The 18,114-nt window shown below is 44.7% G+C and overlaps 1 protein-coding gene across 2 annotated transcripts; it reads right to left on the bottom strand.

Moving 5' to 3' along the window:
• Positions 1–1,143: 1,143 nt before the first annotated feature.
• On the bottom strand, positions 1,144–6,728 carry LOC135371614 (uncharacterized). 2 transcript variants are annotated; one of them, XR_010415666.1, is made up of 3 exons: positions 2,837–2,926; positions 2,361–2,583; positions 1,144–1,259 (listed from the first exon to the last, which is right to left on the bottom strand). XR_010415666.1 is itself a non-coding variant. In XM_064605603.1 (3 exons), exons 1-3 carry the CDS (start codon positions 6,682–6,684, stop codon positions 1,159–1,161), a joined length of 399 nt encoding a protein of 132 aa, XP_064461673.1. In that variant the 5' UTR covers positions 6,685–6,728; the 3' UTR covers positions 1,144–1,158. The 2 variants fall into 2 exon arrangements, 1 of the variants encoding a protein (XP_064461673.1); XM_064605603.1 differs by lacking the exon at positions 2,837–2,926 and adding an exon at positions 6,610–6,728.
• Positions 6,729–18,114: the final 11,386 nt, after the last annotated feature.

Below are 18,114 nucleotides of genomic sequence, written 5' to 3'. Positions count from 1 at the left end.
GACTGTTGGCAGAATCTTGCATAGTGATAGGCAGAGGGAGGATTGACAATCCGTCAGCCAGGGTGCGGATCTGTACCATGAAACGAGCTCGTTGGCCAAGAGCTTGCCAAGCACGGTTAGGTCGGCTGGACAAGCACTTGTCAAGCTTGAACCAATCTCTGTATGTCGCCTTGGGGAGAGGGTAACGCGGAATGCTGTAGCACTGCATCAGTTTGACTTTCGATGGACAGAGTGAATGTATCAAACCAAAAGCATTAAGAAAGAGAAGCGTTATCTTCATGGCGAGTTAATACGACATGCAATTCATCATTTCTGTGTTTGTGTACGCACCAAACTAAACTTAGACACCCCACCCTACATGTTTACTTTATGATTTTTGTCGTTGCGCCATTAAACCCCAATCATCATCATCATCACCCTAATGCGAACATGACTCTCGAATTTGTGGAAGCTCGCTACACAACGATGCGTAGTATCTGTTCTTCCTCAGGGGACAAATGCAGTTGCGTTGTTTTGCACGTTTGGTCCTAGTGGTTTGGGACATTTTGCAAGCCTTCCGTCTTTCCGTGTTTCCGTTTGCTTCCCTCTTTTTTTTGTGAAACGTCGAGCACATTTCCCACAACGGAAAATGTTTGTGCTTTAAAGCGCTTAGCTTAGGAGGGCGGTTGACCACGAGAATGAAATAAGCAGGAAAAATCAGAAGACGACAAAGAGCTTACAGGAAAACACAAAGGAGAGTTTATTAACACATATAGGGATAGGGGTCGACGTTTCGGTCCTCATCAGCAGTAAGCAGGCAGGCAACGTTTGAGCGGATCGCGTCAGAAGGTCACGTGGCACCCCTTACAAAAAAAAACTTGATACTTTCTGCAGAAGATCTGTGTACCCCCTGTCAGCCTGCTCTGCACAACTTGCACAAACTTCCTGCAGCTTTTCTGTCACCCCTGCGTCTTTCCTGTAGGCAATTGGTTATCATTTTGCTGCAGACAAGCTGCGGACGACTTGTGACCCAAGGTAGCAGAAATTATGCACAATCTCTGCAAGAAGTAGCACACTTCTGTGTGTGCTACCTGAAGCCTTTCTATGGCCACAGAAAGGTTTAGCATGCTTCAAAACTGTGATGCAAAAAGCGAGACGCAGATGATGATTTATCTAGTTTTATTTATCTACAGCATGCTTTGCGTTCAGCTTTTGTAGCATTGAGCTGAGGCTCCGTTTCAGGGGTGCCTCTGAGCACCTGAAAGTGGCGCTGGTGTGTTCTGAAAAATAGGGAAAAAGAACAGGTTTAATGTGCAACCCTACCATAAATCCAATGACTGTCATGACGCTACACAACAATGGCTTTGATAACAGAGTTGACACGGTATAGTTCCTGAGAGTGCTTATCACAATACTGACAATATTTCTTGAATACGTCTGCATGCCCCTTGACACACCTAATGTCGTATTGACAAGATTGAAACCAAAAAGCAAGTACAATTTCTAAGCACTAAATGGATTCAACAGCAATACAAAAGCAGTTTTGAAATGATTTTTGAGGTTGCGCCCACACTAAAAAGTGACATTCCACGTCTAGTGACCCGAAAAGGAATTGATAAAGTGAACATAAACCTATCGAAACTTTAGATTCGACGGAGAGCTTGTAACTTCCAGATTTGCAGAATCTCTGCTGTATTCAGCGTAGCTGTCTTTCAGTCGAATTTTAAAGATCGCATGCCCAGAGAGCTGGTGGGAAACCATCAGTCTGGCATTTCCTTGACCATAAAAGTGCTAAAGGGGACGAATACAGACGACAAAACGCAGAGCACTCTAGAGAACGTAGTGGTCTATGTTGCATCATTTGTGTTAGTCTTTTTTAGCGCTCTTATTGTCAAGGAAATGTACCAATAGGTCCAAATCGATCTTTAAGTGGCAATTATTGTGTTAGCCAGTCAATAGCTAGAGCAACGGCGTCCGTGCCGACTGTCGATGTCCACCGTGGTGTAACAATTTCACTGTAGTCTCTTCGAGACTTATTTCTTTACAGAAGCACGGTATTGCCAAATTTTGATTTGAAATAAAAATCTGATGACGTAGTATGACGCAGCATGACCAAACACTTTTCACAGGCTAAAAACTTTCTCAGTTGTGCTTTCATTTCATAACAAAACCTGTGATGGTCCAGCCTACCCCTGAAACGCTTGGCATGGAATTACCCAGCTTGTCCTTGCTTGGGTGTGCTATCACTCAATTTTAGGCTCTAAGTGCAGTGTAAGCATTCAGTAACAATACACAGTAACAAGTTCTAGTTAGTAAGTCAGCAACCCGGAAATGTATATACACATTGTTTGCGCATAAAGCAACCCCATGTGGCGACATACCTAGCACAGCCTTCACACGTGCTGGATCGAGGGCCGGTTTCGCTTCCTTGTCCTTGTTGCTGTTGGCCTGCAGTCCAAAAAGGGACTTGTTCACCATCTCCTCGTCCGTGAACAAAACCCTCATCAGGGACCTCGCAAACTTGGACGGCTGGTCTTTGTATGTCTGCTCCAGTCGTGTTAGCTTGGTTTGGCGGACGAGTACACCTGCACCCAGGTCCACGTTCTGCAAAGCCATAAGTAGGGTCAGACGATTTGGGGGACATTTCAAATGTATGAACATGCACTTTTAAGTGCATATAAATCTGGCCTGCACTGATCACTAACAGCATAAGTTGGTATTTATTCTGGAATCGCTGGAGGATATGATGTGCTATAGGGAAATAGCGCAGGCTAGCACAGTATTACTTCAGCAATGTATTTCATTAGCATCTGTTGCGTCATTGTTGCACGAGAGCAAGTACATGCTGTGCACTCACTGTACATGCTATGTGTGAAGTCCACCGGTGTCCAAATACATTGCCATGGCCCAACTTCACGAGCACTGCACTGTTCGAAGGCTGACAGACTTGTAGTTTTGTAGAGAAACACTACAACACACACAAACATGCACCACCAGCACATGAACTCTTAGTATAACTCAGGCATAACAGGCCGACATGTATGCAAGCCTAACCTATCTTGTTATATATTACTGGTTCTTTAACACTCGACTTGTCAAAAGCTTGTATAGTGCTGCAAAAATCGTATGCGGCACAATATTTACTCATAAAGGGCATCCCCCTATTGGAAATTCCTACTTGACTCCATATGGTATTATGACACCAGGTCCTACATGATGAAGGAACCTACATACAAATGGGATCCTGTTTAATTGTGGGTCCTACATGCAAATGCGATCCTACATATAAACAGGATCCTATTTGGTTGTGGGACCTACATGCAAATGCGATCCTACATATAAACAGGATCCTATTTGATTGTGGAACCTACATTGGGTCCTACATGCAAATAGGTCCAAGTCTCTCGTGGTGATCCTGTATAATGTGTGCACCCTATTGTGCTGTGTATATTAGGAAATAACAAATCATGCAGCTTCTATTTTTTTATTTTTTATTGATATCGCTCATCATCCCTCTGAGATGTCTGTTGAACAATCACACTCTTGCCTGATGTACAGCGTCTTCAACACCTTTGCAGATCATGCTAGATGATAGCTCTAAGATATATTTCTTGTAGGCATCTGAAACAATAAAGTGAGTTATGAAGCTAGATTTAACAAGGGATAATACATTATGTGTCACATAAAATATGCCAAACTTGTGCACAGGCTAACCAGACTTCCCACATATGCTGTTACTTGAGGTCCAAAGACAATGGTTTTGTTTGTTAGCAGTAAGATCAATTAACTATGACAACTGGGGCTACAGCAAGGGTGTCAGTAAGGCATTACCTGAACAGGGTAAAAACCATGCACGTTGAGTTATAATATCCGCAATTATTTACATTCTGTACATATTCCTTCCACACTCGGGGAAAATATGCATGACCCAAGCTGAGTTATTATGAATTAATAACCAAAAAAGGAAGATCTGTATCTTTAGAGCACCGGTACCCTGTTGCAGGGCCGTTGAAGCATCACACATGATATCAACCTGATGTTAAGTGATGATACAGGTTAACCAACAGGGTAAGAGCACAAGATTACAGATGGAGGATAAGGAAATATTTAACAATAGGGTAATAATCGCACTGAGCCGATAATGTTATAGGAACCCGCACGCTAGGAAGAATACAAAGCAAAAGGTGCACGAAACATGGCATTACATGCACACAACTAACCTTCAATTCACGAAATCCAACAGCTTTCGGTCTTCCAAGGTACACACACAGAAACAGGTCCAGATACCACTAGTAAGGCATGAAATACAGTCACAGCACTGTGGGGCACCAAAACCACCAAAACTACGACGAAAGACGCTTCCCGAACGAGAGCTCTCGGACATGCGTCCGAACGCTTCTAAGATTTCCCTTCCAAATGAGCTGGAGGAATTCCAAGCTTCAATGGCGCCACCTGGCTGTAACGGCTCTCCACCATGCTCTCCTCGCGCTACATCCAGAAAGCAGAAAGTCGCGCGTACGGGTGACCAGTGCCATTGGAAAGAGGACGTTTTTCCCGTCAAAATAAGTCTTCAATCACATTTCTACGGCAACAAACAACCGACATCGAAAAAAATGCCCCCAGCCCCATGTATAACGAGACGCTTTTGCCATGTTGTCCTCACTCGAGAATGGAGCGAGATAAAAAGATCCCGCAAGTTTCTAGCCGTTCGTTGTTCGGAGTGCACGAATCCGTTAATAGGTGATTCAGATCTCCCACAGGGTTCAAACCTAAAAACAGGGCCGATGGTTGCCGAAGGAGAGTCAGCCTAAGCAATTTCGGGAATAACGCCATAACCTGTAGTAAATAGACGGAAGGTGCGAATTGAAAAGTTGTAGAGCAAAGAACGAAGAACACGCATCCAAAATTTCCAGTAAATTGGACGTTATGTAAGCGAGATTACGGCGCTAAAGGAACGGCACCCACGGAAGCGTCTCCGAGCGGCGTCAGCCAGACTTGCTGGCGCCAGTGCCATCACCCAACTCCAAAGCCCATATCTGGGGAACGGAGAGTCGCGCGCTTACGGGATTAAAGCCGTTGGAAAGAGCACGTCAAGAGCTTCAAAACTATGTCAAACACGACTCTGTAGGTGTGATGGAAATGGTTTTAGGGAAAAAACAGCCAGCAGTCCCATGTATTGGGAGGGGTGTAAACACGGAAACCTGTAGCTCGAGAACCAGAAGACTTTGACAGCTGTAGTAAATTTTGCCACGTTCACCGAGGTGAGGCGAGTACACTCCACAAAGATGAAAACTGTCCATCGCGGGCTTCCGTCCGAAAAAGGGCATCAAAGCTTAGAAAAACAGAGTTACGAACGCGTCTCTGCCCACAACCCCCGAACCGTTAAAGACCGACCCATGGTTCCATTTGACCGATCGTAGAGAGACTCAAGTCCTACTAGGACGGAAATTCTGGCGTCGGCATGACCAGCAGGGCGGATGTGACGGAGCTCCGAATGTATCGGAAGTGCAGACGGAGGCCTTTAATTTTCAAGAGTCTCGACTACTCTTAGGATTCCTGCGAGCCGTGAGCGTGCACGTGAAGGCGAAGGATTCGGGAATCCCTCACAACAAACCGCGTCCTGATAGAACCGGTTTAGTCCTAGAAATTAGACCGAGAACCCCATCGACACCGCAATGTCGCTCGATGGGGTTCAACCGCCACCTCGACCTGTTACGCATGCTGTCGAAGTTTGTGCTTAAATAGCACTCAAAGGAATGCACGCATCATTGTATGCTTGATGGTTCGTTGACTAGTAATGGACATACTCTATGCATGTTCCGTAAATGAATGCAACCAGTCCATTCAGTTGTTTTGAACCTAAAAAATATATTAATTTGCAGTGGTTCTAATAGAATTCGCACTTGACAACCTGCCGTATGTGTGCGCGTTGGCAAACATGATTGAATATGACTAGTTCGTTCTGGGCCCCAGTTTTGAAGGATATATATGCAATCAAATAATGTTTGTTGCTCTGTTAATATATCACTTCCATATCTCAAAATAATTCCCCACGTCCTCCCCACATGAAACCAAATAGGTCACGTAAGATCTCCCATAGCTCCTTTTTGATGCCTTGTAGGATCCTACAAGTCTGCTACGTCGCCGGATATAGGCAATGTAGTGTCCTACAACCCTCCTATATTGCCGAATATGGGACAAGTAGGACACCACAACTCTCCTACATAGCCTAATATGAGACATGTAGGATCCCATGACTCACCTATATCTGAATGAATATAGGACATTTAGGATCCCACAACTTTCCCACATGATACAAAATAGGACATAAAGGATCCTACATCAATTTGTATAGGATAAATAGGATCGCATACAACCTATTTGGCTTTTTTTCAACAGGCCCAAACTGTATAATGGATCATACTTAAACAAGGGCACCACAGTTTAACTCTACCCCATTCAGTGATCAATGATAACATCAACTGTGCTACTAAACTAATAATAATAAGTTTAGTAGTACTGGACATATCAAAGGAATGGACTGGTTGCAATCATTAGTGAAGCTACAAAATATAACTGCAACTGCCTTTCAAATGGAAATCAGTAAAAAAGACAGTGACAAATACTTACTTGACCAGTCTGAGATATATTCTGGACGTGTTGTTCCTGAACTTCTCTCAGCATGTATTTTAGTCTGCGTACCATCTTGCCTGATTCTATGGACAAGAATTTGAGGAAGTTCAAGGAACAAACAAGTCACACACACACACACACACACACACACACACTACACGTAGTGTTCTGACATTGGCTACACACAGACACAGTCTGATACACTCATCGATCAAGTCTTCCTGCTGCTCTAACCTGCGCTTTAGCTCGTTGTTTTCTTTTTCTAAGGCCTGTACTTGCTCGCTATGAGTGCAACACCTCTGTTGTGCCTGATGCTGCAATACAATGGAAGTGCAGGTTGACACAACATTTATGCTAAAAGCAAGTGCTAGCCGGTGTGGTCGTAACCCTAGTAACTGCGATTTTTTAGTCACACGTGGCACGAAGAAGCACTAATGCTTTCATTAGCACGGTCTGTTTAACTGCAGCTTACCGATTGTGATGAGTGCGAAGTTGCACGTGTAGCGAGTCTGTTCCTTTTCCGCTCAAGTTTGGCTGCGTCACCTGTAAATTTATAAATGTCATTATCCCTTTAAGTACGCGTAGCTTCGGCATAGCCAAAGCAAGACCAAAAGCCTCATGTCCCGGACTTACAAACCAAATCTAACTATCAATGGCAAATCAACTGCATCGTGATGCGGAAATAACATTACTTACCGGCCTGGATCAAATAAGCTTTGGCGGGTTCTGCGTCAGCTTTCCACCGGATCTCAAAACACTTTCCGATAAAGGTATCGACCAACGTCGGATCTTTCATGATGGTGGAAGCTGTGGCGACATCAATCATGGCCCTCGTGGGGTAGACGTCCCAAGCCTTAGTATCTTCCCACTTCACGAGGATGTGTGACATGTCACAAGTTCGCACTTGGCACAAACAACAAAACTAGGAACAGCGACAGCACGACAGCCACTAAAACTGCCAACACGTCTCCGCACACAAGGACTTTTGCGAACAGGCCCGACAAGAACAACACGCTACGCGTTCCCACTCGGGCAGCCAGAAAGGAAGCGGATTGCTTTGGCTTGCTTTGACTCGTATCTACGACCAGTGTCACAGCGGCGCGGCAGCATGAATCTCCCCAAACATAACAAACCTACGATAACACAATATAACGTATTAAATATGCATCCAATAAAATTGCGTTTTAGGTTATTCAAATAATTTGTTTCTGGCGAATGCGATTACCTGTACGTTTTGCTGCGGTGACGCAACGGCATTGTTTCTGCTGCATGTCGGCGATGTACGATCGCCACTACTAGTATGCGGTGTGAGAGGTATTGTTATGTATTGTGATGTAAGTACATATTACCCAACACGTTGATCCCGCAATGCCGAAAAGGTACCGCGAGTGGATGTTAAGAGATAATGTTGCAAAACCTCGCACGACAAAAATAAGGCATGCGACGAAAGTGGCCCAAATCAACGCCGATCATGAACAAGATAATGCCGAAGTGGCACCGGACAGAAGCTGCATGTCCGTCAGAGGTTCACTGGAAGATGCTGCGACACAGGAGAATGTCACTTCATCCGGGAATAATGCTCGTAGCGACGTCCAGAACGACGCGCCCTACGATCTATCAAGTGATGATGAACGTCCTTTTGACAACTCTATACAAGAGATTGTTAACGTGAGTAGACTGCTTACCAGCTAGCTTGTTTTTAATTACTTTCTTCATTGTAGTTAAACTCGGCCTGCGCACTAGATTGACGTAACAAAGTACTTATATTACACCCATAGAACTCAGAGACAAGGTCCGTAATGGAACCGGGATATGAAGGCTGCATGGATGATGATTCGACAGACTGCCTTTCTGACTCAAGCGACGAGGGAGCCAGCTCGGAGGATCATGGCACACAATCAGAACTCGTAAGTTTCTGTCATGACTGTACCGCACTAAATCAATGCGGGTGCTGTAAAGTAACAATTTTCACACCCATTTCTGTGTAAAAAAGGTGCTATCTGCCCATTACACTCATCGTATGCTCATATCGCACCAGCTCAGAGACAAGTAAATATGTCGATATCAATACCGGTGTGTTCTATGACTTACACTGTTTTTACATGAGTTCTGTATCATGCATGCATTGGATGTGCGAGTTCCCTCATACTGTCTGATTCAGCCTCAGCGTACTGCTCAGACTCGCATAACGTCATGGAGGTGGGGCTGTCATTTCAGTGCTCTGTGCTGGGCTCTGGTCATCAGGTTCCGGGTTTAGTTGCACTGGGTCTCGAGATTACCTCTAACACCAGCACTAAATACAGTGGGTGTATTTAGGATCACCCAACCTTAGGGTGTAGGCTCTACACTAAGAAAGGTTTTCATTATGAAGCACATTTGAACACTGAAAACGGTGTAAAAAAGTTTACTGTGTCGATGAATAATGCTTAGGGTTCTTCGTTTTCGGGTTAAACCCGATTTTTCATGATAGTTCCACACCGAACAAATTTTCAAGAATTCGGGTAAAACCCGATACATACCCGAAATCCTTGCGGCCTTTCAAATTGTCGTTCTCGGTAAACCGTTGGAAAAGTGAATCATAATATCAGCAAAGAGAGCAATTTGTGACAACCTGTTCGTCCTCCTTTTATGATCCCCTCCTGCAGAAGTCAAAGACGAGCTTTTATGGAACTCGGGCAAGTGTTTGAATACCGCGGTCATTCACTCCCCCAGTTCAAAGCGGAAATATAGCTATTCTTGTTTCTCGTCCCACTGTCACAGCAGTGGCTTGTTTCATATGCCTTTCTTTTCACCTGCAAATTTCCTGGTGACATATCAAACAGAAATCATAGCGGTCTATTTCTCCCCGAATTCTCGTGTGTAAATAACGCCCGATTTTTCCCTCCCGAATTTAAAAAATCATAAAACCCGAAAACGAAGAACCCTAATAATTCTACATTATATAGCACCATGAGTTTTCATGAGTGCCATTGCACGCATCACAATTGCGTGTTTTGGTATAATTGCTGATATTGATTTTGTCATGTCTTGCAGGACGAAGCGTTGTATACGGGATCACGCATAACTGTTGGCGAAAGCATGATGCTAATCCTGGGGCACAGCCTCCGTCACAATTCAACTAAAGAAGGCACGGAGAGCCTGTTGCAACTGATACAAGCTCACTTGCCAGCAGAAGTAGCTATTGCAACATCGAAGTACCTGTTCTTCAAGCAGTTTGTGAGTGCCAGGGAAACGGCAATATACCATTTTTATTGCCCAAGCTGCCTTTCGTACCTTGCCAAGAACGAAGACGAGAACATTGTGCATTGTGACGTGTGCTCATCTGATCACAATATAGAAAGCCTCACGAAAGATGAAAGTTACTTTATGACATTCAGCATCAGTGAGCAAGTGAAAGACAAGCTTTCACTTCCAGATTTGGTTTTCAATATGGTATCAAGAGAACTGTCATATGACGTGGGGGAAATAACGACTAGCAGGGGATACTATGACTTGCCTACTTCTGGGAATGACTTGTCGGTGACATGGAACAGTGATGGTGTGCCACTGTATGAATCTTCAGGGTACAGTGTGTGGCCACTACTTTTGCAAATCAACGAGCTGCCACAGAAAGTAAGGGCAAAACACATGGTGTTAGCCGGGCTTTGGTTTGGTGCGAAAAAGCCAAACATGAACACATTTCTAAAGCCCTTTGTGGAGCAGCTAAATGTCCTTTCAAGTTCAGGCTTTTTGTGGACAGATTCTCACGGTGTGACCCAGAAGGTACGAATTTTTCCAGGGCCCTGCAGCGTGGACACAGTAGCCAGAGCCATGGTCATGAACATGAATCAGTTCAATGGCTCTTATGGCTGTGGCTGGTGTGTCCACGAAGGGGAAGTTGCAAGAAGAGGTAATGGCCATGCACGTGTGTATCCCGTACTCTCCCCACAACCAGCAGCGAGAACACACCAATCTTTTCTTGACAATGCTGCTCAGGCCGAGGAAGCACAGGAACCAAAGTTTGGTGTGAAAGGCACAAGTGTGCTTTTCCTTTTGTCATTTTTTTCATTTCCTCTTGGATTTGTTGTAGATTACATGCATGCAGTATGCGCTGGCTTTGTCAGGCATACAACATGCATGTGGTTTGACAACAAATGTTTATTTCCATACAGTCTCGGATCTAAGATTGATGAGGTTGATCGACGTCTTCGTCATCTAAAACCCACATGGGAAATATCAAGGCTACCTCGTTCACTGAATGTCAGAAAATTCTGGAAAGCGTCGGAATGGCGCAATTGGTTGCTTTTCTTTTCCGCTGTCGTTCTCCATCACATTTTGCCGTCGGTGTACTATAAAAACTGGATTAAGTTTGTTAGACTCATGCATTTTTTTCTGGCCAACACTGTACCCACGGATAAGCTCAATGAAGCCCGTAAAGCCATGCATTCCTTTCTAAGAGAGTATCAAGAGCTGTATGGAAAGGAGCATATGACTTACAACGCACACCTGCTGCTGCATATTGCCGATTCAGTTGAAGTATGGGGCCCACTTTGGAACTATTCCGCATACGCATTCGAGAACATGAACGGCCAGCTGGTGCAGTTAGTCAATGGGACGCGATTTGCCCACTTCCAGATGGTTGAGAAGTTTTTTTTTCTGACAACCCTTCCAAAGATCTGGAGTAAATGTTCACATTTTCATCAGACTGAGTACAAACACAAACTAATGCAGTACTTTTTGAAGGGGTACCACCTCAGGAAGTACTCGCAAACTGGGTGTGGTGTTGTTCTGTTTGGAAAGGGAAAGGCTGGTAGTCATGGCATGTGTTATGCAAAAGCTAGCATTAACGGATTCACGTATTGTACCAGATTTCTGGACAAGTCACGCCGCATGAATTCATTCGTGCTTGTAAATGGGATTTTTGGGAGAATTGAGGCTATAACTGCAGTCTGCCAGGAAGGACACATGCGCTGTACATGTGACAAAAAGGTTCTGCTTCGTTTATGCAGACTGGATGTGGTACGTCCCTTTGTTGCTGATAATATGTATGGCACTATCATATATGAGGTTGAACACACAGACAATTTTGTTGAAATGTACTGTGATAATGTACAAAAGTGTATCGCATTGATCACATCATCAAAGATGCTACTGTGCTGCGCTTCTCACACATATGTGTCTGAAGCTGTGTAAAGAAAGTCACCACGGCACAGCCATAAAATGTAACCTTTCTGTTTCACTTTTCTGTGTGCTGTTGCATATAAGACCTTCCACATACCTTTGGGGGTCATGTCACTGATGACACCGATAATTTGTTGTTTGTCGAAATATCCACATTTTGTATAATGCATGCAGTCCATGTGTTTTTGTGTTTGGTTTGTGCATTCATTTACGCACTTTTCTATAAGTTATGTGGTAGATGTGGCACTTTTTGCATTTCTTGATGTGCATGTTGGTATGATATGTATCTCTCTTTTTATTTTCACAGTATGCTGCTGCTATTAGTAATTCTTCAAGTCTGCTATATTTATGTTTGTTCATTTTGTGATAAGTCAAGTACTTTGTAAATTTGTAACTACTTTATTTTTATTATTTTTTGCGCATCTTTTGAATTTGTGACCTCTATAAAAAGTGATTCGCAAAACCTATTTCGTAGTAGTCTTTTCTCTCCTTTCCTCTGTCGCAGCTTCCTCCTCCCCCAAGTTTTCAGTGTATTAGTCACCGTAGTCGGGTCTATACTGATCTGTCATTGCCTCACCATAGTACAAAGTGATATAATGTTAGCACATGAATGTGGTGGACATGCTCGAAATAGAATTTCACGTACCACTTCGAAAACCAATACATAAATGCTGCTAGCTGATAATGCAACTAACAGAAAACAGAAGATATGATGAAGATACCGCAAGCTTCAAACACTCCCATGTGTTTTAATTAAGTATTACCTTAATTATTTAATTTAAATTTTTTTAGTTTAATTTTTAGTATTAAACCTAGAGCATGATTTGATGGAATTATATCAATAAACTGAACGCTTGCAAAACCTTTTGTCAGTATGAAGGCATTATGGATATCAGAGGTAATTCAAGCAAGTCATGTCAATGTAAATGTCACAAGCATTTGTTGCTTTTAACTTTTTTTTTTTTGTCGAGGGAAACAAACCTGGACCACGGCAGCTTAGACCGCAGCCAATGTGCATATAGTCTACAGAAAGTATACAGAAAGTCTGCACGCAGTGCACAGAAAGTATGCATGCTCTTTGCAAAGAGGAGTGCACAGGAGGGCTACAGGGGGTACACAGAATTGCTGTGTACTCGGTACACAGAAGGGTGAAGTACACAGAAAGTATGCAGGAGACACAGAAAGACTACTGGATGACCACAAGAAGGTGAAAATTATTTTTGTAAGGGACGTGATGCCTCCCGTCAGGGTGTCTTAAGACACCTCTGAAAGCCCAGTGCAAAGCCAGTCAAGTGTATAAGGGGGAGAAAATAGCACGAGCTCTTTGGCTGCACGTATAGCATATGTTTGTAAGTCAAACGTCGCCATGCCGGTACTCGACAGCTGTTCCGGCCTTCTTGGGCCTCATCAGCAGTACGCAGGCAGGCAACGTTTGAGCGGATGGCGTCAGAAGGTCACTGTAAAAGCCTTTTGTAAAAAAAAGCCGTTAAATAAACAAGTAAATGACACTAGACGTGTTTGAAATTCAAAATTAGATTAAGATGGCCTCTATGTCTGCACGCAGAGAAACAGATACTCATGGAACGATACGTCAGCACCAGAGGGCACGTGTTTCGCCGTGTTTGCGACTCGTCAGCTCTGAGTAGCTGCGCATCGTTCGGAATTGGCAAACCAGGGGTCGCTCAGCGAGCGATATACACCTGGGAGTGTGAGTGAGCACTTCCCAATGCCACAGTGCAAGCCAGTGAATTATAATGAAGGAAACAAAGCCATTAAAGAAGCAAGTAAATGACATTAGGCGTGTTTGAAATTCAAAATTACAGATTAAGATGGCCTCTATGGCTGCACGCTCATGGAACGATGAGACAGCACCAGAGTCAGCGAATTCGAGTGCTTTGCACACGGTGTACCGTAGGGCGGTTGCACACCCAAGTCGTAGGGCGAAATTATTTAAAACTGATAAGACTCCATAAAGTTCATTGTTCACTTAATGTTGCAGTGAAGCATGCATGTTTGTTTTACTTCGAAGGGTCTAGCTCCCTCGCAACAGTTCGCGCCGTGCGCAGCCCACGCTAGTTGACTTTGGGTAGCCACGCTATCATCGAGCAATAGTATGTGGCTTCCTAACCCGAACTACGAATCGGGTTGGAAGTTCAGCTTGCCTCGTAGATGAGGATGGTACTTTCAGTCGCTTTCGCGAGGCAGTCTTGCCCGGTTAGATTGTCGCATATGATAGTGTCCGGCACACAACTTTCCAGCTTGTGAGACAGAGCATATCTAAAATAAGCTACAAAAGCGCCAGATTGGCACATATCTGAAGACGTAACGACGACGGAGGATAAAGACGGAACAGGGTGAACACCATACTTTCAAGCTTACGAAGAATGTCATCAAGAAGAAAAAAAAAAAAAACATAAGATGAACAGTGCCGATGAGATAACAATGCCTTATCAGCCGTACCGTTCGTCAGGCACAAGCAGCATATTATATACCCGGGATCTGGTTGTCCAGGTCAGGTGAACACACTTTACAACAACACGGTGAGTCAGCGGATAATGACAATGCGATCTCAGGATCCGCGTTTAGGAAATTGTTACCAGCACCTGGGGGTTATCGCACGCACACACAAACAAAAATAAATCCAGGGTCTTGTCGATAAGTAGTCCCCAAGAACTAAACAGCCAGGTCAGGTCACCTCGTGTTAGATGCGTACGGAATTTGGGAAATTTTCATGTGGTACATGTTGAAGCCAAGCGTAAACGAAGGAAAGGAACTAGTAATATACGTAACGAGTTACCGATTTTTGTAGCTGAATACCTTATTAGTTAAGAGAAGTAACTAGGCCGTATCGTCGTTACCAAAAAATAACTGGTTACTAGGTAACGAGTTACGTACAACTCTGATACGAACCAGATCTCCCATATAAAGACCTCTACCTTGCCCGAAACAGTCACAGAAGGAGTGCTTAGACAATTAGCTGTAGGTGGTTGCTTTTTTGCTTTTACCGATGGTAGATGACAAGCTATGTAGACAGATTGTAGGTATGATAGTTGCAGTAACACGTATCTGCTTTGACTTGTACCCATGAGGCAGGATTTTGGGGTTCCTCACTGCAGAGGGCATCGAAGCATGAGGGTTTATAAGAATGACATCCTATAAGAAACTCTCTTCAGCGCTTAGCGTCCGTGCGCGTCCGTACTGATTCAGTTGATAGTTCGTTGATACAATTCACCAATATATTCCACCGCGATATGTGGTAGCTATGTCCCAAGCAGCACGCCAATATTGGTCCAATATTGGACCCATATGGGCTGCCAAGATTGCCAATATTGGCCCAATATGGGCTGCCAATATTGGACCAATATGGGGAGTGCAACCAGGCTCCATATTGGACCAATATGGGCTGCCCATATTGGCAAGCCCATTTTGCGCCAATATTGCCAATATTTCTGTGATAACACCTACGGGGAGCCCGTGTAATAATAAACCATTATGCTGTATAATATTCACTACTTTTGTATGATTTTTGCTTTTTTATTTCTGCGGATCTAATTGATCCACGTTCACATCACTGCAAAAAAAAAAAAAAAGAACGAAAAAAAGGAAAGAAACACGGCATTGCCCAAACACACAAAAAACGAAAAAGAGGTGCTACGCCCGCGCTGAAGATCACAAGCAGTCCCACAGAACTGCCAATACCTAAGATCCCTCAGAAGCCTTCATTGGGATCGCAATATTCTGTGGATTAACAGTTTCCACACCCGCTCTGAGAATACAAAGCAGTGAAACACTTTCGTGGCGGTGACGGACACACGCCAGAGCAATTTACACTGCTTGCAGCAACTTGAAATCACCTAACTTTACAGAATAGCCATCCCTTCTTATCAAACATTGTGTTTTTTACTTGACCTGCCGCAATTTCGTTACCATTACAGCACCCAGCGACATTTTAGCCCTATGAAACGTCCATTCTGGCTGTCGCGCATGCGCATTAGTTGTAGGACGCGTGATTACGCTCAAACAACTCGCTTGCTCACAGTCGGCTCGACCGATTGGCATTGGCATCGCGAAGGAAGATGGCGGCGACTTTCAAGACGTGGAATGTTGAGGTGTCGAACTCTAGCGAACTTTACGTTGGGAATGCCAAGTACGTTGACTGTTTCGAACAATGTGTGTCATCTGCGGGAAGTTGTTGAATGTAACGCTGTAGTGAATAGGGTATTTCACACGCTTCAACGTTCAATCTTGCCGTGCTGCTTGGGCATTTGTGCAACACGGCTACGTACCCTGTTCAGTCAATATGGGGTGTACGCGTGCAATATGGGGCCCATATTCCCAAGATTTTCCCAATATTGGCTCAAAGTGGGCAATATGGGGCCCATATTGCCAGGATTTTCCCCATATTGGCTGAAACTGGGCAATATGGGGCCCATATTGCCCATTTTCAGCCAATATGGGGAAAATCTTGGCGAAACGGGTCCCATATTGGACCCGTATCGCCAATGACCAGCCAATATGGGTCCAATATTGTGTGCTGCTTGGGGTTCTGATAAGGCATGCTGATATGCTAATAAGGCAGCTAGCATACCATACGTGACATGTCCGGCACCTATCACTTGGGCTTTTGCATTTCATTAGGTGGTCAACTGCAGCTGGAACAGGACACACGCGTAGAAGAAGGTAAGCGCATAAAAACATCCGTATGTCACTGACGATCACCTTGATGAAACATTATCATCGCTCAAGACTGACGTTGAGACATTTGCGCTAATCGCCTTGCATTCTTATGTTCTATTTCAGACGCAGGGTAAGTAATATAAGCCACAATCTCAATGTGGCCCCAATATCTGATTTAAGCACTGCGAAGCTGACATATATGAGCTAAAGAACAAGCCAAGAGCACAGAATAAACGTGTGGCTTCAGGCGTGTGGTGTAAGAAACGAGGTGGGACAAGGCCCCTTGAAGGCATTATTGATTACGACATAATCAGGGTGCTCTTACCGACTTGGACTTGTTTCAAAGAATGATGGGTTTTCCATCTGGGTTTTCGCGAGAGAGCGAGAAATTTCTGCAGCACGAACCCAAAGCTGGACTTCAGGAGTTCTAGAGTGCGCCTGTCATTGGTGGGGGACGACGGCAGTCAATGCCAACAGCGGACACGGTGGTCGTGGCACCTGATCCTGTGGTGTGCAATATCCACCAGCAGTCCGGTCGTCAAGTCCCCTCAGAGGATGGACCTGTAGACAGTGGTTATGAGGAAAGTTCCTGGAACAGGGCGCCAGAAACAAGTATCTTCAGTAACAGTAATCTCTGAATTTCAATGGTACCATGCGGGTACCGATTGCTCCTGTTTCGTGAACCGGAAGACTCTTGCCTCGGGACTGGTGACCACCAGAAACCTTTCGTGGACGCTTTGTCTAGAACCAAGGAGAGCGGCTTGTTGTAGCATCGAAGAAGTCAATTGCCTCTTGTAGCCATCTGCAGCAGTGCTTCCAGTAGACCTCCACGGGTAGCAAGATGGGCGCCGCAGCCATCTCTATTGCATACAGGATGACGTAGGGTGCTGTGTCACGATGAGAAAGAACTTCGGGAGGGTTGCGGAGCAGGATTAGTGTACGGCCGCTGTACTTATGACTATACATCGGCTTACAGTCGTTTCACAGAGTCGCTTGGTTGCAAGGATACGGGACAGTTAACCGCTACAGTAATGTCAGGTGCAGTGGAGATCGTAGAAACTGACGAGCTTGCCACACCCATGATATTGTCAGCGTACGCTACTATCTCCTGTAGTGATGGCACGGCCACGTTCCCAGTCTCATCCTGACGTCAGGCGGGAGAAACCGAAGGAAAAGTTGCAACGTGGACATCGAAAATGTGAGCGCACGACCTAACAGATTCTGCATGAGCCGCTGTTGTTGGATCGGGCGGAGCGTCCCGGGTTCTTCAAGAGGCGAGAGGCGGTAGCTGCTGCAGCCGTTGGAGCCAGTTTGGAGAACCGCAGCCTTGAGGGAGTCATTAACGGACGGTGGAGGGTCAGAACGCCGGTCACTTGAGCTTCTAGTTCTTGGGACAGGACAATGAGCCGTGGCGGAGATTGCTTAATTGCGAGGTCATGCTAAGAAGCCACACTTCGTAGTTGGCTTACCAAAACGTACGCTGTCGCAGGGCGTTACGACCTACGGTAGGTGCTGTTGTGGTCGTACCAAGAATCACAACGAGCGGAATTTCACGTGAAACGAAAATGCAACAGCACATGCATTATCTTCGGCTGCGCACGCATTGTCCTCAAGCGTATATTTCCCATATGGATCAAGACACATTAGCACGCGTGTTCAAACCCA

This window comes from Ornithodoros turicata, unplaced genomic scaffold (assembly GCF_037126465.1).
Source record: "Ornithodoros turicata isolate Travis unplaced genomic scaffold, ASM3712646v1 Chromosome118, whole genome shotgun sequence".
Lineage (NCBI taxonomy): Eukaryota > Metazoa > Arthropoda > Arachnida > Ixodida > Argasidae > Ornithodoros > Ornithodoros turicata.
This window is presented reverse-complemented; position numbering and strand designations above follow the sequence as displayed.